The sequence below is a fragment of the Bos javanicus genome, chromosome 28, assembly GCF_032452875.1.
Source record: "Bos javanicus breed banteng chromosome 28, ARS-OSU_banteng_1.0, whole genome shotgun sequence".
Lineage (NCBI taxonomy): Eukaryota > Metazoa > Chordata > Mammalia > Artiodactyla > Bovidae > Bos > Bos javanicus.
This window is the reverse complement of record NC_083895.1, coordinates 4494975-4519624: the sequence shown is the minus strand read 5'-3', so window position 1 is coordinate 4519624 and position 24650 is coordinate 4494975. Positions and strand designations below refer to the sequence as shown.

Here is a 24650-nt window from a genome sequence, read left to right as displayed (position 1 = left end):
TCCATGGGGTCACAAAGAGTCGGACACGACTGAGAAACTTTCACTTTCACTTTAGTTTCCTTCACTGTGCAAAAAGTTTTTAATTTAATGTAGTCCCGTTCATTTGCTTTTGTTTTCCTTACCTGAGGAGACATATCCAAAAAAATATAGCTAAGAATGATGTCAAAGAGCATAGCGTGTAAGTTGCTCAGTCGTGTCCAACTCTGTGACCCCATGGACTGCTCACCAGGCTCCTCTGTCCATGGGATTCTCCAGGCAAGAATACTGGAATGGGTTGCTATTCCCTTCTTCAGGGGATCTTCCCGACCCAGGGATCGAACCCAGGTCTCCTGCACTGAAAGAGATTCAAAGAGCATATTGCTTGTGTTTTCTTCTAGTAGTTTTATGGCTTCCAGTCTTATGCTTAAGTCTTTATCTGTTTGGTGTGAGAAAGTAGTCTGCTTTGATTCTTTTGCATATAGCTGTCCAGTTTTTCCAACACCATTAATTGAAGAAATCGTCTTTTCTCATTATATATTTTTGTCTCTTTTGTTGTTTATAGTCTCTATACTGTTTTGTGGATCTATGTGTCTGTTTTTTGTGCCAGCATCATCATATTTTGATTAAGGTAGCTAAAGTACAGTTTGAAATCAAGGAATGTGATACCTCCAGTTTTGTTCTTTCTAAAAATTGTTTTGGCTACTTGAAGTCTTTTGTGTTTCCATGCAAGTTTAGGTTTATTTGTTCTAGTTCTGTGAAAAATGCCAGTAGTATTTTGACATGGATTGCATTGAATCTGTAGATTGCATTCTGGAATATTCAAATTTGCTAAATCTGTATTTTCTGCATTTCATCTAAGAGTTCTGAGATCATTTTGTAAGAGTCAGGTCCTTTGTCTCCATTGTCTATGTAGTTACTAGATTCTAAAAATATTGTATTTTGATAGCTTCAAGTTTTTGTTAGTGTGTTAAAAGAGAGGGAGAGAGAGAGATACATGATGATGGTGCTTTTTTTAATATTAGGTCAAATAACTCCAGGGAATTGTGAAATTGATCCTTTTAGAAATCGGTTCTCTCACATATGTATGCTTTTTGGAAGATGATCAATAATTATTCTTCCTATCTATAATCTTTTGCATTTAAATGTAACATATAGCTTTTAATCGAGTTCATTTGAATTATACAAGGAGAAGCAAGTTCCAAGTATGAGCTATGAAACAGTCTATAAAGAGGTTATGTAACCTTCCCTTATTTATGAGCCTCTTAGGTTTAAAAGATAAGAGCGTGGCATGGAAACATTGACACTTTTAGAGGTGGTAATTGGATACTGGTTTGGAGAATGGATAGGAAGAGATAAGACTCATTATTTATTCAAAAATCACCTGAAAGGCTTTTTAAAATGCTGATTGATTCTTTCTCTGCCCAGATCTCTGACAAGCAGGTTTTTAATAGAGATTTTGCAGTTTTAATAAATTCCCATGTGATTACGATGCCTGCTGTTGCAGGAAATATACCTTGAGAACTACTGGACTAAATTTGGGCAGACCAATTAGAAATCTCTTGCATCGATCTATGCAAGTTATAATATGGAAGTAAATGCTGATATTAGAGTTGAAAGAGGAAGGGATGGAGTCCAAAGCTGTATTAAAGTTAAAACTGACAGGACTTGTCAGACCAGAACATGCAGAGGAAGGAGGAGAGGTGGCTCTAGAATGATTTCTGGGTTTCTGACTTTGATGGTGGATTGAAAGCAGTGGTGCGTGATCTCAAGATATGGAATAAAAGAGGAGAGACTGAGTAGGTTTGGGGATTGGGATTGATGATAAGTTTTGGGGGTGGGATTGATAAGTTTGGTATTAGACATGTCAAATGAAAATGTGTGGGTAATCAAAGTGGAGATGTTTGTTAGGAAAATATCAATAGGATACAACTGAGGTGAAGATGGCTGTTAATACAGTTATGTAAATGCAGGCATATATGTTGATGGAGAAGAAAATATACATCATATATTGAAGAGAATATGGAGCTGACAATAGAACTCTGGGATATGCCAATATTTGATGTGAAATCAGAATAGTTCACTTTAAAAAGGCCTTAGGACTGGCAGGAACTCTGCAGTAGAGAGTGACAACTTTAAAAATAAAATAGCCAGTTGTCTCACCAGCAAAAGTTTATTCGGAAAATGTTAGAGGACTTGTAATTGGGGAAATAAATACAAGCTTTGGACCACAGGGAAATACTGAGGACAAAGGGGAGGAGCTTGTACAGAGAAAAAGAGGAATGGGCAAGGCTGTTCTCTATGAAAATTCACTGGAGGAAAGTGAGAGTTCAGCTTTCTCATTGGCTGTGCTACAGAGTTTTTCATTGGCTGAGCTTGTTACCCAGCAGGAAGAACATCTCCCTTCCTCCTACCAGGGAAGTAGAGGCCCCTTCCCTTCAGAGATGGGCTTCTCTGGTGGCTCAGATGGTAAAGAATCTGCCTGCAATGCAGGAGACCCGGGTGTGATCCCCGGGTCGGGAAGACCCCATGGAGAAGGAAATAAGAACCCACTCCAGTATTCTTGGCCAAAGAATCCCATAGACAGAGGAGCCTGGTGGCCTGGTCCATGGGATTGCATAGAGTCCAACACGACTGAGTGAGTTAACACATACACACACATACACACACACCCACCTTGAAGCTAGGGGGACCCTCCCTTCTTGTTCAGGGTAATTGGTAGGCATGAGAGCTCCCTTTGCTGGCCTTCCCAAGGCCAATTTTAGTTGAGGCTTAGAAATTACTTTTAACCAAAGTTTTTATAAGGATGTAATCAACATGTCAGCTCTGCAGGAAGGTCAAATGACATATGGGTGCAGCCATTTCCATGTATTTAGGAATCAGGGGTGATAGAACATCTTAGGAAAAGCAGTTTTGTCAGAGTAGCACAGATGGGATCCAGATTATATTTATTTGAAGTTAGAAACAGAAATTCTGTTCTATTTTTAGAACAGAATCCATGCCTTCTGCTTTTCTGATATTAAGTTTCTATTTTTTCATCTCTTAAGAGGATATGGTTATTGATTTAAAAAATAGTTTAGGTGAATGGATTTAAATTCAAGTTCTAAGTTGAATAAAATATTTAAAGAGCAAACTGTGAATCAATTTCTATGGCTTTCCTGTTATGAGGTGCTGCCTCTCGTGGGGTATTAATGTCCCTTGCCTCAGGAAGCTTTCAGAAATAACTGTGGAGTTTTTGTGGTTAAGAAGAGGTGGCAAGAATACACTGAAGAACTGTGCATAAAAGGCCTTAATGACCTGGATAACCATGATGGTGTGGTCACTTACCTAAAGCCAGACATCTTGAAGTATGAAGTCAAGGGGGTCATAAGAGGCCTTACTATGAACAAAGCTAATGGAGGTGACAGAATTTCAGCTGAGCTATTTCAAATCCTAAAAGATGAAGCTACTATAGTGTTGCACTCAATGAGCCAGCAAATTTGGAAGACTGCAGTAGCCACAGGACTGAAAAAGATCAGTTTTCATTCCAATCTCAAAGAAGGGCAAGGCCAAAGAATGTTCAAACTACCATACAGTTGCACTCATCTCACATGCTAACAAGGGAATGCTCAAAATCCTTCAAGCTAGGCTAAAATAGTACATGAACTGAAAACTTCCAAATGTTCAAGCTTAATTTAGAGAAGGCAGAGGAATTAGAAGTCAAATTGCCAACATCTGTTGGATCATAGAAAAAACAAGAGAATTCCAGAAAAACTTCTACTTCTGCTTCTTTGACTACACTAAAGCCTTTGACTGTGTGGATCACAACAAATTGTGGAAAATTCTTAAAGAGATGGGAACACCAGACCACTTTACCTGCCTCCTGAGAAACTTGTATGCAGATCAAGAAGCAACAATTTGAACTAAACATGAAACAACAGACTGGTTCAAAGTTGGGAAAGAAGTATGTCAAGGCTGTATATTGTAACCCTGTTTATTTAACTTCTATGCAGTGTACATCATGCAAAATACCTGGCTGGATGAAGCACAAGCTGGAATCAAGATTGCTGGGAGAGATATCAACAACCTCAAATATACAGATGATACTACCCTAATGTCAGAAAGCAAAGAGAAACTAAAGAACCTCTTGATGAAGGTGAAAGAGGAGAGTGATAAAGCTGGCTTAAAAGTCAACATTCAAAACGTTAAGACCATGGCATCCAGTCCCATCACTTCATGGCAAAAAGAAGGAGAAAACGTGGAAACAGTGGCAGATTTTATTTTCTTGGGCTCCATAATCACTGCAGATGGTGACTGCAGCTATGTAATTGAAAGTCACTTGCTGCTTGGAAGAAAAGCTATGACAAACCTTGACAGCATGTTAAAAAAGAGAGATATAACTTTGCTGACAAAGGTCTGTGTATAGTCAAGGCAATGGTTTTTCCAATAGTCATGTATGGATGTGAGAGCTGGACCATAAAGAAGGCTGAGCATTGAAGAATTTGATGCTTTTTAATTGTGGTGCTGGAGAAGACTCTTGAGAGTCCCTTGGACAGCAAAGAGATCAAACCAGTCAATCCTAAAGGAAATCAACCCTGAATATTCACTGAAAGAACTGATGCCTGATGCTGAAGCTGGAGTTCCAATACTTTGGCCACCTGATGGGAAAAGCTGAGTCATTAGAAATGACCCTGATTCTAGGAAAGATTGAAGGTATGAGGAGAAGGAAGCAACAGAGGATGAGATGGTTGGATGGCATCACTGATTGAATGGACATGAGTTTGAGCAAACTCCAGGAGATAATGAAGGACAGGGAACCCTGCTCTGCTGTAGTCCATGGGGTCTCAAAGAGTTGAACATGACAGCAAGTGAACAACTTCTGAAAGGGTTTGTTTTGTTCTCTACCTATATCCGTGATAGGAACCAAGAGTATTATGCTGTAATTTGTGTGACAGTTGGCAAGGATTATTTTATTAGTTTCCTAATTGATCAACTTAGGGCAGCTGTCACTTCTGGAATTTGACAATAAACATTTCTCTTTTACTCCAGTGTTTTTCCAAGCAAATTTATCATGGAATCCTGAGAGTAAATAGAAGTTGGTTCCCTACACATGATTGGTATCTGGTATAATAGTGTCATAAGCAGGAATTGTCAGTGGCGTGTTATTGTCTGGAAAACATAATTTAAACATGCCCACATCTGTGTTAGGAAACTTATCGGGTTTCTGTGGGCTAATTCTTCTGGACTCTGGAAAGATCTGAGATTGAGCTAACACAACCCATTGGATTTGATGATTGTATCACTGTTAATTAGTTGGAAAGTTCCTCACAAAATGTGGGCCAAATGCAGAATGAGACCAATGGCCAGTAAAATAGTGAGCTTTCTCAAACAAACAAAAAAAACTGCATTAAACGGCATTAAAAAAAACTGCACATATTCTATTTTGTGGTCAAAGTAACCTGATCTAATAGATTCTCTGAGTACTTTTATTTTTCCCATTACTATTGGCCAAAGTTTCAAGTTTCTGCATTTAAAATCAAAGAACGCTTTTAAAATCTCAGGCTGCAAGTGATCAGATGTATAAGTGTTATTTTACAGAGACCAATCTAATTTTCTAGGTGGTTAGAAATTTCAGTGTTGGTAAATCAGGCCCTTAAAAGGCTGATAAGAAGAACAGTGGTGGGAGTAATGAAGAGCAGGGTGAAGGCGGGGATTTTGAAGACAGGAAATGCAAAATCCAGGAGCCTTTTCACATCAGTTCTGATACGTTAACAATTCTGTTATTTGTTTCTCATTTAGGATAAAAATTACATGATATTAAGCATATCACTGAGTTCATGTAACATTTCTTCCTTTTCCTTTCTTTCTTGAGCAGGTTGTCAAGTTACTAAGCAACAAAAGGTCTCAAGCAGTTGGAATATTGATGTCTAGCCTTCACTTAGATATGAAAGATATACAACATGGTAAGTGAAAAACGGGCTTCCCCTCTGGCTCAGCAGGTAAAGAATCCACCTGCAATGCAGGAGACAGTCTGCAATGTAGGAAACAAGAGTTCTATCCCTGGGTTGGGAAGACCCCCTGGAGAAGGAAATGGCAACCCACTCCAGTATCCTTGCCTGGGAAATCCCATGGACAAAGGAGCCTGGTGAGCTACAGTCCAGGGGGTCGCAAGAGTCAGATGCAACTTAGTGACTAAAACACCACCAAGTGAGAAATAAAATTTCAGCTTTTGAATATTCAAATTTGGGCTGAAGTAGAAAATTATTTCATACTTAGATTTCTGTGTGTATTTAGATTAGTATGTTTCCTGTGAGTACTACCAAACTTTCTGCCATGATTGTTTCTGAAAGGGTTATGGGTAATTTGACTCTTGTGTTATTTCTCTGTCTTCTTAAGAACCTAATTCTCATGTGACATGTTTAGTCTGCATTAGTAAATACTTAACTTTTGATTCATAAGAAATACTAGTCCCACCGTGCTCTGTACCTGATTTACTGCTCCATGCCATGTCCGAAAAAGGACTGGTGAACACTCCTGAGATCCAGGTGTGGGCTGTGTCTCAGTCCCTGACAGTACCTGAGGAGGATGGTCCACAGGAGAGAAAAGTCTCTGAGGGTGAGTCTCAGATGTTTGCTGAGCTAACACAGCGAAGAGGAAGCAAACCTAAGACTTTGTAATATATCAGCTAAAACCATTGTAGGAGTTACAGGAAAGCTTCTTTAGATTGTTGTTTTTAAAATGATCTTATGATTGGAGATGTCAAAGAGTAGACTGGATTGCCATATGTAGTGATTAAACGAAAGCTAAGAGCTGTTCAAGAGACTACATGACCATTTGTCTCAGATGTCCCTAAAGCAAAGAGTGGGTGATGGGGTGTGTTCTCTTCCTCCTCTGGTTTTGATAGGCTATGAGATGCTGAAAGAATCACTAAAGCAGCTTTATTATGTATAACTTTTTAGTGTGGACAAGTGGTCCCTCTTTTTTCAATTCCTTAGATGGCTAGAATGTAACCCCTAGGCTTCTCTACCCGTGTTATTTTTTCTAGTATCCATCAAAGATAGTTTCAAATTACTGTTGGCCACTTATATATTGTTGGTTATCTAGACCCATGGAAGCAGTGATATGGTGGTGACCTTTTGTTATTTCTTTAATGGTGCTGTTTTAATTTACATCTTTAACCAGGCTTATAAAATATTCTCTATATTTGGAATTAGGATGGCTTTTTACCATTTTTAAAATGGTTTTTGTGTCAGTGTTTTAATACTCGACTCTACTTTGCTCTGGACAAATATCCCTATCCATATCACTCCATCACATTGTGCTGAAAGATACTGCCCAAGGTGAAAAAAGGAGTTAAATCTATATTCAAATGTCCCTTGAGCTGTTCTGAGCCTTAGAGTAGATTTAAGCAGATTAAATTTTCCAATGGAATGCCAGTTTACCTGTTAACAAAATACGGTTTATAAATTGTGAAAAGATTTACTTGGCTTTCCAGCTTACCACTTTATGTATAGGGATTCTATTTGGTTGGCTTAAAATAATGTGTGGAGTAACTCATAAATAGCACAAGCTTGGCATGCCCTGTCACTAGAAGAGTAGCTCAACCACAATTTAAATTTTTATTAAACTGCTTTGATGGTGAGGAGAGTTTCTCAAGCTGAAGCACTGGGGGCCATTGTCATGGAACAGGATGCAAAGGCAGATGCCAGGAAGTATTAGCTTGGTGCAAATGTAGTTGTAGTTTGGGACCATGAATTTTAAATCATTATAACTAGGCTCAAACACATCTTTGTTAATCAAAATAGGAACCATTATAATCAACACATTTTTGCCAGCGAGAAATAAGTTTGCTTGTTCCTGTAGTGTAAAAATCTGTGCTTCAGGATTCAATGAACTGTTGGAAAGCATTTTCGGCTTTCTGCTCATTGTGGAAGTGTTTTCTCTGCAAAAAGTTGTTGAGATACTTAAAGAAGTGGTAATCAGTTGGCAAGAGATCAGGTGAATATGGCAGATGAGGCAAAACTTCATAGCCCAATTCGTTCAACTTTTGAAGTGTTGGTTGTGTGACGTGCAGTCAGGCATTATCGTAGAGAAGAATTGGGCCCTTTCTGTCGATTAATGCTGGCTGCAGGCCTTGCAGTTTTCAGTGTGGCTCATCAGTTTGCTCAGCTTACTTCTCAGATGTAATGATTTTGCTGGGATTCAGAAAGCCGTAGTGGATCAGGCTGGTAGCAGACCACCAAACAGTGACCATGACCCTTTTTTGATGCATGTTTGACTTTTGGAAGTGCTTTGAAATTTCTTCTTGGTCCAGCCACTGAGCTGGTAGTTACCAGTTGTTGTATAAAATCTACTTTTCATCACATGTCACAATCTGATCAAGAAAAAGTTCATTTTTGTTGTGTAGAGTAAGAGAAAATGACACTTCAAAATGACAATTTTTTTGATTTGTGGTCAGCTCATGAGGCACTCAGTGACATCACTGACTTGATGAACTTGAGTTTGAGCTCCAGGAGATGGTAAAGGACAGGGAAGCCTGGCATGCTGCAAGTCCATGGGGTTGCAGAGAGTCGGACACAACTGAGCAACTGAACGACAACATGAAGCACTCACTTATCAAGCTTTTTTACCTTTCCATTTTGCTTCAAATGCGGCACAACAGTAGAATGGTTGACGTTGAGTTCTTCAGCAACTTCTCGTGTAGTTGTAAGAGAATCAGCTTTGATGATGCTCTCAAGTGGTCCTTGTCAACTTATGATAGCTGGCCACTATACTTCTCACCTTCAAGGCTCTTATTTCCTTTGCAATGCTTCTTGAACCACCATTGAAGTATATTAGCAGTTCCTGGGCCAAATGAGTTGTTGATGTTATACATTGTCTCCACTGCTTTATAGCCCATTATTTACTCAATAGGAAAATCACTCGAATTTGCTTTCTGTCTAACATCATTTCCCTAGTCTAAAATAAGTATAAAATAAACAGCAAGTAATAAGTCATTAGCAAAAGAACATAAAGTAAAAAATATGCATTAATATGATGTATATATAGGTATTCATAACCATAATTTATTTAAGAGAAATAAGATAAACATAACCACATTTATTTAAGAATGTATTCTAATACCAAATGGCAAATTTCAACAGTGCAAAACTTCAATTACTTTTGTGTGTGTGTGTAGCAGAGTTTTATAACAGTGAAGAGGGGCAGAGAAGGCTTCTAACATAGACATCAGAAGGGGTTGGAGAGTGCCCCCTTGCTAGTCTTTAGCAAGGGAGCTATATACTTTTTAAATTAGTTATTACAATAAATCAAAAGAATGTCTCAAGGTTGTAAAAATTTTACCAGACCCACTCTCAAAATTTACATTTTAAGATAACAAACAGGATTAGTCAGAAGTTTTTCAGGAAGGAGAAACTGTCCTCAAGCAGTTATATCTATGTTGTTATATAATCTTTAGTACAGAGTTTAAGCTGAGTTGTGTTGTTGCTTAACCGTCAGTGCAGGGCTTAAAGGAAAAAAAGTTTTATGTGACTAAGACTAAGGAATGTAAAGAAAAAAAAAAAAAAAGACGTTTGTCCTTTCCTCTTCCTTGAGAATTCCAGACCCCTCTCTCCTCCTCAGGGACCCTGGACTTCTTAGCAACCTGCATAAGAATTGACTCTCATTTCCCCCTTTTCTGTTATGAGCATTATGTTGCCAAGGGAAGGGGCATCGTTTTCATTCCATAACTACTTCCTGCTGTGATGGGGTGCTATCCCTAAATTGTTGAGGCAATGTATTCTCTTAACCCTCATATTGAGGGTCTCTGATCCAGGGGCCCCAAATAATAGTTGAAGGAGGCTGTGGCACTCTAGGAGCCTGGACAACCATTTGTAACTTAAAAGCTTTCACACTGTTAGAAACAAATTCAGTTATATAGTTACAGATGCAGAGCGCAAACAGTAAAAACAGAATAGTTAGAATTATTATGATTAAGATACTTTTCCACCATGGAGGGCTAGTTAACATTTCCCAAAGTGAGGTGACTGAGGCTTCAGGAGAATCCATAGCCTGAATCATCTTGTTCATGTGCTTAGTAAAGTGAGTAACATTAGTACTCATATCTGGTATAGAGTACATCATGAGAAACACTGGGCTGGAAGAAGCACAAACTGGAATAAAGATTGCCAGGAGAAATATCAATAACCTCAGATATGCAAATGACACCACCCTTATGGCAGAAAGTGAAGAAGAACTAAAGAGCCTCTTGATGAAAGGGAAAGAAGAGAGTGAAAAAGTTAGCTTAAAACTCAATATTCAGAAAACAGATCATGGCATCTGGTCCCATTACTTCATGGCAAATAGATGGGAAAACAATGGAAGCAGTGAGAGACTTTATTTTGAGGGGCTCCAAAATCACTGCATGGTAACTGCAGCCATAAAATTAAAAAATGCTTGCTCCTTGGAAGAAAAGTTATGACCAACCTAGACAGCACATTAAAAAGCAGAGACATTACTTTGTCAACAATGGTCTGTCTGGTCAAGGCTATGGTTTTTCCAGTGGTCATGTATGGATGTGAGAGTTGGGCTATAAAGAAAGCTGAGCGCTAAAGAATTGATGCTTTTGAACTGTGGTGTTGGAAAAGACTCTTGAGAGTCCCTTGGACTGCAAGGAGATCCAACCAGTCCATCCTAAAGGAGATCAGTCCTGAGTGTTCATTGGAAGGACTGATGTTGAAGCTGAAACTCCAATACTTTGGCCACCTGATGCGAAGAGCTGAGTCGTTTGAAAAGATCCTGATGCTGGGAAAGATTGAGGGCAGGAGGAGAAGGGGACGACAGAGGATGAGATGGTTGAATGGCATCACCGACTCGATGGACATGAGTTTGGGTGAACTCCAGGAGTTGGTGATGGACAGGGAGGCCTGGCGTGCTGCAGTTCATGGAGTCACAGAGTCAGACACGACTGAGCGACTAAACTGAACTGGTATATATATACAACATTGGGTATGAATAATAGTACAAGTTCCTCCCTGTGAGGCCATTAGAATACCTAAAGCCAATCTGCTTTGTAAAATCACCTTTCTAATTTGTATTTGTTCACCGTTAAGGGCTGAAATAGCTTTTTCAGAATCTTGTAAATCCTGTTGAGTATAGTGATTCAGAGGATCAACTTGTGGCATAATATCTGTAGTTCCCAGAGAGGGAATGAATATTGCAGCCATATGGTCATACCAGTGAAATACAGACCTTGCCTAGCGAGCTTCACTTGTGGCAGATGAGCAGGCTTCTCTGGAAGCTCTGAAGATATGAAGCCCTGAGTAAAAGGTAAACCTCGGGTGCATCTCCGTATCCAGCAAGGGGAAGCCATGCCCACAGGTAAGAGCCACATATCCAGTAAGTCCTGTTTGGAGCAAACCAGCATGACTCAGATATCCAGTCCCAATCAGTGCCTGGCCAGGCAAAGGGAGGACCTGAACTGGGATTGGAGAACACAGGAATGATTACATTGCATATTTCTTGAGGCAAAAATACCAATTGTTTCCAATCGTTATAATTATGTTGTTGGCTAACTTCTGGGGATGACTCTATTTGTTCCCAGCATATGGAAACGTTAGATAGTAGGCATCTCTTTTCAGGAGTTAACCATATGACCTCATCCCCTGTTTGATAAATATCAGGTAGGAAACCACCAGGTATAGACCCATTTACCTTCTAATGTGCAGAAAAATAGTCATTAAACTGAAATAAAAGTGAAAGTGAAGTTGCTCAGTTGTGTCTGACTCTTTGTGACCCCGTGGACTGTAGCCCAGCAGGCTCCTCTGTCCATGGGATTCTCCAGGCGAGAATACTGGAGTGGGTTGCCATTTCTTTTTCCAGGGCATCTTCCTGACCCAGGGATCAAACACAGGTCTCATGCATTGCAGGCAGACGCTTTACCCTCTGAGCCACCAGGGAAGCCCAACCAAAATAATGTATTATCAAAGTTGAAAGTCACATTATGTGCATAGTCCCTGAGTGTATAGTCATTTGAGTCCCAATTTATTGTCAGAGGGTCTAGAATCTGTACTTTGGATGGCCCTGAGCCCCAGAAACTATCAGTACAAAGTTCAGTTTGTTGGGTCAGGCAGGTACCTTTGTAAGTTTCCCAGGTGGCCCTAGTGGTAAAGAACCTGCCTGCCAGTGCAGAAGTAAGAGACCCACATTCAGTCCCTGGGTTGGGAAGATCCCCTGGAGGAGGGCATGGCAACCCACTCCAGTATTCTTGCCTGGAAAATTCCATGGACAGAGGAGTCTGGTGGGCTACAGTCCATGGGGTCGCAAAGAGTCAGACATGACTGAAGCAACTGAGCACAAACGCAGATACTCTCAGGGCAGAGGCAGGCTCTGAGCTGGCTCATCTCTGAAGGTTATCTCCTGTATTTTGATTAAAATGCTAGTTCCTATCTTGTCAGCTCTTTGAAGCCTTTAAAATATTTTTCAAATATATTTTGTTCAGCATTTTTAATTGTTCTCAATGGGAGGATTCCTTTAAATAATCCAGTATTCTCAAAAATTGGTATTATGAGAGTAGCTATAGATTTGCAGTTTAGTGAAAATAAACTGAATTTTCTGTACAACTTTTGATCCATAAGGAGTCAGTGCGGTATTCAAAACTCTCAGGTCCATTTTGGTAGATAACAGTAGCTGTAAAAGAATTCTGAATTTCATAAGGGTCAGCTTTATCCTCCCAGCCCCTAGTCTCACTGCTGGGTAGAGTATCCGCGTGGTTTATCATCCAGGGTGAGATACTTCTGAGAATGGAAGGGGTGCCGTTCATAATGCTGCCTGGACAACAAGTGTGAAGTGGACATTTTCCAGGCACACAGGTAGTAGGGTCAGACAAAGCAATTTCTGATCTAATTCTCTCTTGTTTAGATATTTATTAAACCAACGTTTATTGCCCAGCAGGAACACAAGAGTTTGAAAAGCCTGCTCTGTAACCCTGAGGTTTCCTGGCTGTCTGTACTTGGAGATCCTCTCACCAGTATCTTTTCTGAAAGATTTGCTCTGCGCCAACGCAGTCATACCACAGAGTGAGGGGTCTGTTGTCCTCAGTCTGCAAGAGACACTGGAAACCCAGCACAGCCAGAGCCGCACCCAGGCTATTGGGGGAAAGCCTCCCTAAGGATCCCCGCTGTGGACTCCTGCATGGGGCTCTCATGCTCTTGTGCATCTCTAAGAGATTTCATCTAATCCACAGGCCTATGTACCTTTAGTGTCACCAGCAGACCCCCGTTTCAGATGTTAGTGTGGCAGGTATGTCTGAGGACCTTGCAGGAACTGCCTCTGGAGCATGGCTTTTCTTACTGGTGCCGCCAGTCACATGGAGGCCCAGGCGCTGAAGTGTTAACTGCCTACCCAGTTCTGCTCCCTTTGTGCACGCATGTCAACAGTGATTACAGATACAGTGGTGAGACACACCTAAGAAAGTGTGTAAAGATCCCTCACAGGGAAGTGTGTGTCACTGTCCTGGAGGGACAGTGACCCCCGGTTCCTTCCCTCCTTTTCATGCCTTTCCTGTATAAAGCCAGTTGGTATTGTTTGCACAAGGGCAATGAATACTAAAGTATGTCATTGAAATTTCTATTGCGTTTAAATGAGATTTATGTAAAACTGCATAGTATTCCATCAGCAATATAGTTGATAAAGTAAATGAAACATGGTTATTTTTATTATTTGGTCACTAAGCTTAATGATTGCTTTTCAAACACTTTTTCATTTTTTAAAAAATGTAGTTAAGGATACCTTATAAGGACAATAACATGCTTTTAGATTTAAGTCAGAAATTCCTGGAACATCTGTCTATTTCTGACTCTTCATTGGATCCTGTGTTGTGGATGTTTTGATATTCGCTCGTTGACCCCTTTAAAGGGGCTCAGAGCTAAGGAGCCTCATCCTGACCATTGTATAGGAAGGAATTGCCTGAGGTTGCAGATGCTTAAAAAGGTAATTGCTTCTGACAAACAGGAGATACATTCTAAAATCTTTCATAATCAAATCTTTTTATCAGTATCCAAAGAGATGGAATTCAGTATTGCTTTGAATTGTACACTCCCACCCCATTGTTACTGATGGTTGTATAAAATGGTCCAGTTAATTTCTATTTTGCAGGAAGAGAATTGCAGCTTATAGATCAAGCGTATCTGAGGCTTCCCCTTAATAAGGACACCCATCCATCTGACTCCTTGTTCAGTGTTGTCTATAGTATGTTAGCTTGTCTCAGAGTGAGGACCTCTGTTATCTAATAAAATGCAAAAACAGAACTGGCAGGAGAACATAATACTTTTGGCCACCAATATGGAATTTTAAAACTTCGGAGAATATCAATTTAGTAAATTTTGTCTCTTGCTTTAAGGGTCATTTTATAAGACCCTGTTTGCTTATTGACTCTGTTTCTTAGAGAAAAGAAATTGTGGGTTTCTTTTTCACATCTGTGAGTTAAGTGAAGAAAAATATTTTTTAAAAAACTAATTAATGGAGTTGTTCATTCTTGATGGAACCAAGCAAAGATAAAGAAAAAAATTTTATATAAAAAGCAATCTAGGCTATGGCTATCAATGAACTGAAGCATATTGTGATTATTTATGAGTCTGGTGGTACCTCTAGATGGAACTTCCTATGCCCCCCTTTTAGGAACCAGTTGCTCAGAGAGTATGTAGGGAAACACAGAGTATCTCCCTGGTGTGGTCTTTGGGGATGACTAACCATCTAAGCACATTTCTTCTTAGCATCTCTGCTTCCCTGGGTTTCCCTCCACTTTCTGGTGTAGTCTAGCAATGTTGGGGACATGGATTCTGGGACCAGGCAGGCCCCCTGTTTTCTGTTATGGATGGAATGTTCACTCCCTTTCTCCCCGTTCCTACACTGAAGTCCTAACTTTTCAATGTGATACTATCCAGAAGTGGGGCCTTTGAGATTAATCAGGTTGAGATGAGGCCAAGAGGCTGGAGCCCCCATCATGGGATTAGCATCCTAATAAGAGGAGGGAAAACCAGGACTCTGCCAGCCAGCAAGAGAATCCACCCCAGTTCCAGTCTCCAGAACCTTAAAAACTGAATTCCTGTTGTTTAAACCATCCAGTCTAAGGCACATTTGAAGCTCAGCTCTGCCACTGGTTAGGTGGGTAAATCTGGACAAATGTCTTCCTCATCTCTGTTTCTTAGTTTCCTCATTAGTAAAAATGGCTGTAAAATGAGTGATTTCCTATAAATATGTGCATGTGCACTCATATGCAAGCACACACACAAGCCCACATAGATATTCAGACAAATATTCACACATGCATGCTCATTGGCACCCCCACACACAATACCCTTCCTTCATTCCTTAGGGAATGAGCTGTGTTTTCCAGATGTGGGAGTATTTGAAACTCCAGCTGGCCACTCATGGAGAAGGGAGAGTGTAAAGGTTTTATTCCTCCTTCCTTGTTCTGAGCGGTTCCACTACAAACCTTGCCTGGGAGACAGCCTTGTGATGGAATTCTCAAGTGAGAAGTGAGAGGGGAGAGATGGGAGTTCAAGTTCAAGGGGAACGTAAATGAGGCAAATTTGATTGTCCTTAGCTTGGGTTTTCTATCACTATTACTGAAACACTGAATTAGTACTGGGTTGTGTCCATTTCTGTTTCCGGAATGGAGACAGATATGAGAATTATGTGTATCAGCCACTCTTCAAAGTTGGCTGTGTAGTTTTTGGCTTAGATGGTAGATAATCCACCTGCAGTGCAGGAGTGAAGTGAAGTAGCTCAGTTGTGTCCGACTCTTTGTGACTCCATGGACTTTAGCCCACCAGGCTCCTCTGTCCATGGGATTCTCCAGGCAAGAATACTGGAATGGGTTGCCATTTCCTTCTCCAGGGGATCTTCCTGACCCAGGGATTGAATCCAGGTCTCCCGCATTGCAGGCAAATGCTTTAACCTTGGAGCCACCAGGGAAGCCCTGGTGCAGGAGACGTGGATTCAATCACTGGGTAAGGAAGATCCCCTGGAGAAGGGAATTGCAACCTGCTTCAGTATTCTTGCCTGGAAAATCCCATGGACAGAAGAGACTGGCAGGCTACAGTCCATGGGGTTGAAAAGAATGAACATGACTGAATGACTGACACTTCTTTATCTGAGAGGAGAGTAGTTTGTTTGGCTCTTGAAAGGCTGGGATGTCCTGTAGCTATGTGCTTTCTCATCACCATCTCTGTGCTGTGTGTCACCACACCCCACACGCATTGCCAGTGGGTACTGGAAGCAGGGAGGACGGCGGTGGGGAGGGGTTAGGCTTTAGTGGTAGGGTTAACCTTGGTGATGGGTGTGAGCAAAATCTAAGTACATGGGCAGATGATTCTGTTTCTTGTTTGACATACTATTTTCATGAAAGGTGAACTAGTTTCTAGCATTGAGTGTAAAGCATGAGAACACTTAAAAATGAAGAAATGCTCTTTCTCAACTGACAGAACTTTATAGGATGTTTCGTGGTGACTCTATCCCTGAGTATTCTGGTAGCTACTAGTGGAGCAGTTCTTTTACCCCTGTGCCTGCCACTGAATAATAGTTTTCTTATGAAACGGTGTTACACTTGCATTCTTAACCTTTCTTAAAGTAATACAGTATAATATGTCAAAAATGTTGCTTTTCTTCTTCCATTTTTATTGTTAAAATGACTGCACAAAAACTCACCAGTTTTGATGTTTTTTTTTTTTTTTGGTTATCCATTTTATTTATTTGTTTATTTTAAATATAACTTTATTTAATTGGAGGCTAATTACTTTACAATATTATATTGGTTTTGCCATACATCAACATGAATCCACCACGGGTATATACATGTTCCCCATCCTGAATCCCCCTCCCACATCCCTCCCCGTACCATCCCTCTGGGTCATCCCAGTGCACCAGCCCCAAGCATCCTGTATCCTGCATCGAACCTGGACTGGAGATTTGTTTCTTATATGATGTTATACATGTTTCAATGCAATTCTCCAAAATCATCCCACCCTCTCCCTCTCCCACAGAGTCCAAAGACTGTTCTATACATATGTGTCTTTTTTTGCTGTCTCGCATACAGGGTTGTCGTTACCATCTTTCTAAATTCCATATATATGCGTTAGTATACTGTATTGGTGTTTTCCTTTCTGGCTTACTTCACTCTGTATAATAGGCTCCAGTTTCATCCACCCCATTAGAACTGATTCAAATGTATTCTTTTTAATGGCTGAGTAATACTCTATTGTGTATATGTACCACAGCTTTCTTATCCATTCATCTGCTGATGGACATCTAGGTTGCTTCCATGTCCTGGCTATTATAAACAGTGTTGCGATGAACATTGGGGTACACGTGTCTCTTTCAATTCTGGTTTCCTCAGTGTGTATGCCCAGCAGTGGGATTGCTGGGTCGTATGGCAGTTCTATTTCCAGTTTTTTAAGGAGTCTCCACACTGTTCTCCATAGTGGCTGTACTAGTTTGCATTCCCACAGTGTAAAAGGGTTCCCTTTTCTCCACATCCTCTCCAGCATTTATTGCTTGTAGACTTTTGGATCGCAGCCATTCTGACTGGTGTGAAATGGTACCTCACAGTGGTTTTGATTTGCATTTCTCTGATAATGAGTGATGTTGAGCATCTTTTCATGTGTTTGTTAGCCATCTGTATGTCTTCTTTGGAGAAATGTCTATTTAGGTCTTTGGCCCATTTTTTGATTGGGTTGTTTATTTTTCTGGAATTGAGCTGCAGGAGTTGCTTGTATATTTTTCAGATTAGTTGTTTGTCAGTTGCTTCAACTGCTATTATTTTCTCCCATTCTGAAGGCTGTCTTTTCACCTTGCTTACAGTTTCCTTTGTTGTTCAGAAGCTTTTAATTTTAATTAGGTCCCATTTGTTTATTTTTGCTTTTATTTCCAATATTCTGGGAGGTGGGTCATAGAGGATCCTGCTGTGATTTATGTCGGAGAGTGTTTTGCCTATGTTCTCCACTAAGAGTTTTATAGTTTCTGGTCTTACGTTTAGATCTTTAATCCATTTAGAGTTTATTTTTGTGTATGGTGTTAGAAAGTGTTCTAGTTCATTCTTTTACAAGTGGTTGACCAGTTTTCCCAGCACCACTTGTTAAAGAGATTGTCCTTTCTCCATTGTATATTCTTACCTCCTTTGTCGAAGATAAGGTGTCCATATGAATGTGGATTTATCTCTGGGCTTTCTGTTTTGTTCCATTGATCTATATTTCTGTCTTTGTGCCAGTACCATACTGTCTTGATGACTATGGCTTTGTAGTAGAGCCTGAAGCCAGGCAGGTTGATTCCTCTAGATCCATTCTTCTTTTTCAAGATTGCTTTGGATATTTGAGGGTTTTTGTATTTCCATACAAATTGTGAAATTATTTGTTCTGGCTCTGTGAAAAATACTGTTGGTAGTTTGATAGGGATTGCATTAAATCTATAGATTGCTTTGGGTAGTATACTCATTTTCACTGTATTGATTCTCCTGATCCATGAACATGGTATATTTTTCCATTTATTAGTGTCCTCTTTGATTTCTTTCACCAGTGTTTTATAGTTTTCTATATATAGATCTTTAGTTTCTTTAGGTAGATATATTCCTAAGTATTTCATTCTTTTTGTTGCAATGGTGAATGGAATTGTTTCCTAAATTTCTCTATTTTCTCATTATTAGTGTATAGGAATGCAAGGGATTTCTGTGTGTTGATTTTATATCCTGCAACTTTACTATATTCATTGATTAGCTCTAGTAATTTTCAGGTGGAGTCTTTAGGGTAACAGAAGCAGAAGATATTAAGAAGAGATGGCAAGAATACACAGAAGAACTGTACAAAAAAAGATCTTCATGACCCAGATAATCATGATGGTGTGATCACTGACCTAGAGCCAGACATCCTGGAATGTGAAGTCAAGTGGGCCTTAGAAAGCATCACTACGAACAAAGCTAGTGGAGGTGATGGAATTGCAGTTGAGCTGTTTCAAATCCTGAAAGATGATGCTGTGAAAGTGCTGCACTCATTATGCCAGCAAACTTGGAAAACTCAGCAGTGGCCACAGGACTGGAAAAGGTCAGTTTTCATTCCAATCCCAAAGAAAGGCAATGCCAAAGAATGCTCAAACTACCGCACAATTGCACTCATCTCACACGCTAGTAAAGTAATGCTCAAAATTCTCCAAGCCAGGCTTCAGCAATATGTGAACCGTGAACTTCCTGATGTTCAAGCTGGTTTTAGAAAAGGCAGAGGAACCAGAGATCAAATTGCCAACATCTGCTGGATCATGGAAAAAGCAAGAGAGTTCCAGAAAAACATCTGCTTTATTGACTATGCCAAAGCCTTTGACTGTGTGGATCACAATAAACTGTGGAAAATTCTGAAAGAGATGGGAATACCAGACCACCTGATCTGCCTCTTGAGAAACCTGTATGCAGGTCAGGAAGCAACAGTTAGAACTGGACATGGAACAACAGACTGGTTCCTAATGGGGAAAGGAGTACATCAAGGCTGTAAATTGTCACCCTGCTTATTTAACTTATATGCAGAGTACATCATGAGAAACGCTGGACTGGAAGAAACACAAGCTGGAATCAAGATTGCTGGGAAAAATATCAATAACCTCAGATATGCAGATGACACCACCCTTATGGCAGAAAGTGAAGAGGAACTTAAAAGCCTCTTGATGAAAGTGAAAGTGGAGAGCGAAAAAGTTGGCTTAAAGCTCAACATTCAGAATATGAAGATCATGGCATCTGGTCCCATCACTTCATGGGAAATAGATGGGGAAACAGTGGAAACAGTGTCAGACTTTATTTTTCTGGGCTCCAAAATCACTGCAGATGGTGACTGTAGCCATGCAATTAAAAGACGCTTACTCCTTGGAAGGAAAGTTATGACCAACCTAGATAGTATATTCAAAAGCAGAGACATTACTTTGCCAACAAAGGTCTGTCTAGTCAAGACTATGGTTTTTCCTGTGGTCATGTATGGATGTGAGAGTTGGACTGTGAAGAAGGCTGAGCACCAAAGAATTGATGCTTTTGAACTGTGGTGTTGGAGAAGACTCTTGAGAGTCCCTTGGACTGCAAGGAGATCCAACCAGTCCATTCTGAAGGAGATCAGCCCTGGGATTTCTTTGAAAGGAATGATGCTGAAGCTGAAACTCCAGTACTTTGGCCACCTCATGCGAAGAGTTGACTCATTGGAAAAGACTCTGATGCTGGGAGGGATTGGGGGCAAGAGTAGAAGGGGACGACAGAGGATAAGATGGCTGGATGGCATCACTGATTCGATGGACATGAGTCTGAGTGAACTCTGGGAGTTGGTGATGAACAGGGAGGCCTTGTGTGCTGCGATTCATGGGGTTGCAAAGAGTCGGACACGACTGAGCAACTGAACTGAACTGAACTGATGTAGAGGATCATGTCATCTGCAAACAGTGAGAGTTTTACTTCTTTTCCAATTTGGATTCCTTTTATTTCTTTTCCTGCTCTGATTGCTGTGGCCAAAACTTCCATAACTGTGTTGAATAATAGTGGTGAAAGTGGGCACCCTTGTCTTGTTCCTGACTTTAGGGGAAATGCTTTCATTTTTCAGCATTGAGGATAATGTTTGCTATGGGTTTGTCATATATAGCTTTTATTATGTTGAAGTATGTTCCTTGCATTCCTGCTTTCTGAAGAGTTTTTATCATAAATGGATGTTGAGTTTTGTTGAAGGCTTTCTCTGCATATATTGAGATAATCATATGGCTTTTATTTTTCAAAATTTTGATGTGGTGTATTACATTGATTGATTTGCAGATATTGAGGAATCCTTGCACCCCTGATATAAAGCCCACTTGGTCATGATATATGGTCTTTTTAATGTGTTGTTGGATTCTGATTGCTAGAATTTTGTTAAGGATTTTTGCATCTATGTTCATCAGTGCTACTGGCCTGTAGTTTTCTTTTTTTGTGGCATCTTTGTCAGGTTTTGGTATTAGGGTGATGGTGGCCTTATAGAATGAGTTTGGAAGTTTACCTTCCTCTGCAATTTTCTGGAAGAGTTTGAGTAAGACAGGTATTAGCTCTTCTCTAAATTTTTGGTAGAATTCAGCTGTGAGGCCATCTGGACCTGGGCTTTTGTTTGCTGGAAGCTTTCCGATTACAGTTGCAATTTCCATGCTTGTGATGGGTCTGTTAAGAGTTTCTATTTCTTCCTGGTCCAGTTTTGGAAAGTTGTACTTTTCTAAGGATTTGTCCATTTCTTCCACGTTGTCTATTTTATTGGCATATGTTTGCTGATAGTAGTCTCTTATGATCCCTTGTATTTCTGTGTTGTCTGTTGTGATCTCTCCATTTTCATTTCTAATTTTATTGATTTGATTTTTCTCCCTTTGTTTCTTGATGAGTCTGGCTAATGGTTTGTCAATTTTATTTATCCTTTCAAAGAACCAGCTTTTGGCTTTGTTGATTTTTGATATGGTCTCTCTTGTTTCTTTTGCATTTATTTCTGCTCTAATTTTAAAGATTTCTTTCCTTCTACTAACCCTGAGGTTCTTCATTTCTTCCTTTTCTAGTTGCTTTAGGTGTAAAGTTAGGTTATTTATTTGACTTCTTGTTTCCTGAGGTAAGCCTGTATTGCTATGAACTTTCCCCTTAGCACTGCTTTTACAGTGTCCCACAGGTGTTGGGTTGTTGTGTCTTCATTTTCATTCATTTCTATGGAAATTTTGGTTTATTTTTTGATTCTTCTGTGATTGGTTTGTTATTCAGCAGCATGTTGTTCAGCCTCCATACGTTGGAATTTTTAATAGTTTTTCTCCTGTAATTGAGATCTAATCTTACTGCATTGTGGTCAGAAAAGATACTTGGAATGATTTCAATTTTTTTGAATTTACCAAGGCTAGATTTATGGCCCAGGATGTGATCTATCCTGGAGAAGGTTCCATGTGCGCTTGAGAAAAAGGTGAAATTCATTGTTTTGGGGTGAAATGTGGTATAGAAATCAATTAGCTCTAACTGGTCTATTGTATCATTTAAAGTTCATGTTTCCTTATTAATTTTCTATTTAGTTGATCTATCCATAGGTGCGAGTGGGGATTAAAGTCTCCCACTGTTATCCTGTTACTGTTAATTTCCCCTTTCATACTTGTTAGCATTTGTCTTATATATTGCGGTGCTCCTATGTTGGGTGCATATATATTTATAATTGTTATATCTTCTTCTTGGATTGATCCTTTGATCATTATGTAGTGTCCTTCTTTGTCTCTTTTCACAGCCTTTGTTTTAAAGTCTATTTTATCTGATATAAGTATTGCTACTCCTGCTTTCTTTTGGTCTCTCTTTGCATGGAAAATCTTTTTCCAGCCCTTCACTTTCAGTCTGTATGTGTCCCCTGTTTTGAGGTGGGTCTCTTGTAGACAACATATGTAGGGGTCTTGTTTTTGTATCCATTCAGCCAGTCTTTGTCTTTTGGTTGGGGCATTCAACCCATTTACGTTTAAGGTAATTATTGATAAGTATGATCCCATTGCCATTTACTTTTGTTTTGGGTTTGAGTTTATACACCCTTTTCTGTGTTTCCTGTCTAGAGAAGATCCTTTAGCATTTGTTGCAGAGCCGGTTTGGTGGTGCTGAATTCTCTCAGGTTTTGCTTATCTGTAAAGCTTTTGGTTTCTCCTTCATATTTGAATGAGATCCTTGCTGGGTACAATAATCTGGGCTGTAGGTTATTTTCTTTCATCACTTTAAGTATGTCCTGCCATTCCCTCCTGGCTTGAAGAGTTTCTATTGAAAGGTCAGCTGTTATCCATATGGGTATCCCCTTGTGTGTTATTTGTTGTTTTTCCCTTGCTGCTTTTAATATTTGTTCTTTGTGTTTGATCTTTGTTAATTTGATTAATATGTGTCTTGGGGTATTTCACCTTAGGTTTATCCTGTTTGGGACTCTCTGGGTTTCTTAGACTTGGGTAACTATTTCCTTCCCCATTTTAGGCAAGTTTTCAACTATTATCTCAAGTGTTTTCTCATGGTCTTTCTTTTTGTCTTCTTCTTCTGGGGCTCCTATGAATCGAATGTTGGGGCGTTTAATATTGTCCTGGAGGTCTCTGAGATTGTCCTCATTTCTTTTAATTCCTTTTCCTTTTTTCCTTTCTGATTCATTTATTTCTACCATTCTATCTTCTGCTTCACTAATCCTATCTTCTGCCTCCTTTATTCTACTATTTGTTGCCTCCAGAGTGTTTTTGATCTCATTTATTGCATTATTTATTATATATTGACTCTTTTTTATTTCTTCTAGGTCCTTGTTAAAATTTTCTTGCATCTTCTCAATCCTTATCTCCAGGCTATTTATCTGTGATTCCATTTTGATTTCAAGATTTTGGATCATTTCACTATCATTATTTGGAATTCTTTATCAGGTAGATTCCCTATCTCTTCCTCTTTTTTTGGTTTGGTGGGCATTTATCCTGTTCCTTTATCTGCTGAGTATTCCTCTGTCTCTTCATCTTGTTTATATTGCTGAGTTTGGGGTGGCCTGTCTGTATTCTGGCAGTTTGTGGAGTTCTCTTTATTGTGGAGTTTGCTCGCTGTAGGTGGGGTTGTACAGGTGTCTTGTCAAGGTTTCCTGGCTAGGGAAGCTTGTGTCGGTGTTCTAGTGGATGGAGCTGGATTTCTTCTCTGTGGAGTGCAATGAAGTGTCCAGTAATGAGTTATGAGATGTCAGTGGGTTTGGAGTAACTTTGGGCATCCTATATATTGAAGCTCAGGGCTGTGTTCCTGTGTTGCTGGAGAATTTGCATGGTATGTCTTGCTCTGGAACTTGTTGGCCCTTGGGTGGTGCTTGGTTTCAGTGTAGGTATGGAGGCGTTTGATGAGCTCCTGTCGATTAATGTTCCCTGGAGTCAGGAGTTCTCTGGTGTTCTCAGGATTTGGACTTCAGCCTCCTGCTTCTGGCTTTCAGTCTTATTTTTACAGTAGTCTCAAGATTTCTCCATCTATACAGCACCATTGATAAAACATCTAGGTTAAAGATGAAAAGTTTCTCCACAATGAGGGACACCCAGAGAGGTTCCCAGAGTTACATGGAGAAGAGAAGAGAGAGGAGGGGGTTAGAGGTGACCAGGATGAGATGAGGTGGAATCAAAAGAGGAGACAGCAAGCTAGCCAGTAATCACTTCCTTATGTGCGCTCCCCAGTCTGAATCGCTCAGAGATGTTCACAGAGTTATACAGAGAAGAGAAGAGAAAGGAAGGGGACAGAGGTGGCCAGGAGGATAAAGGGGGGAATCAAAAGGAGAGAGACAGATCCAGACAGTAATCAGTTCCCTAAGTGTTCTCCACCATCTGGAACACACAAAGAGATTCACAGAGTTGAGTAGAGAAGAGAAAGGGGAGGGGGGAGATAGAGGTGACCTGGTGGAGAAAAAGGAGAGTCCAAAGGGGGAGAGAGGAGTCAAGCCAATAATGTCACTCCCAGGTAAAAATGGGTACTGAAGATTCGGTTCTTAAAGGTACAAAATTGATAACAAATACCAAAAAGCAAAGATTAAAAATCTACAGTAGAGGTTGGATTTTTAAAAATATAATATTGAAAAGAAGAAAAAAAAAGTCACAAAAATTATAAAAAGAATATATATATATATATATATATATATATGAAGTTACCTTTTAAAAATAGGGTCTTTTTTTTGCAAAGTAATAGTAGGTTATAA

General features: G+C 39.8%; 1 protein-coding gene across 3 annotated transcripts in view; it reads left to right on the top strand.

Moving 5' to 3' along the window:
* Positions 1-24650, top strand: part of FMN2 (formin 2) — a 349990-nt gene that overhangs the window by 176838 nt on the left and 148502 nt on the right. For all 3 annotated transcript variants that reach the window (XM_061404794.1, XM_061404795.1, XM_061404796.1), the window contains one exon: positions 5831-5918. In XM_061404794.1, coding sequence (XP_061260778.1) covers positions 5831-5918 — 88 coding nt within the window. The remainder of the gene's footprint in view (positions 1-5830; positions 5919-24650) is intronic.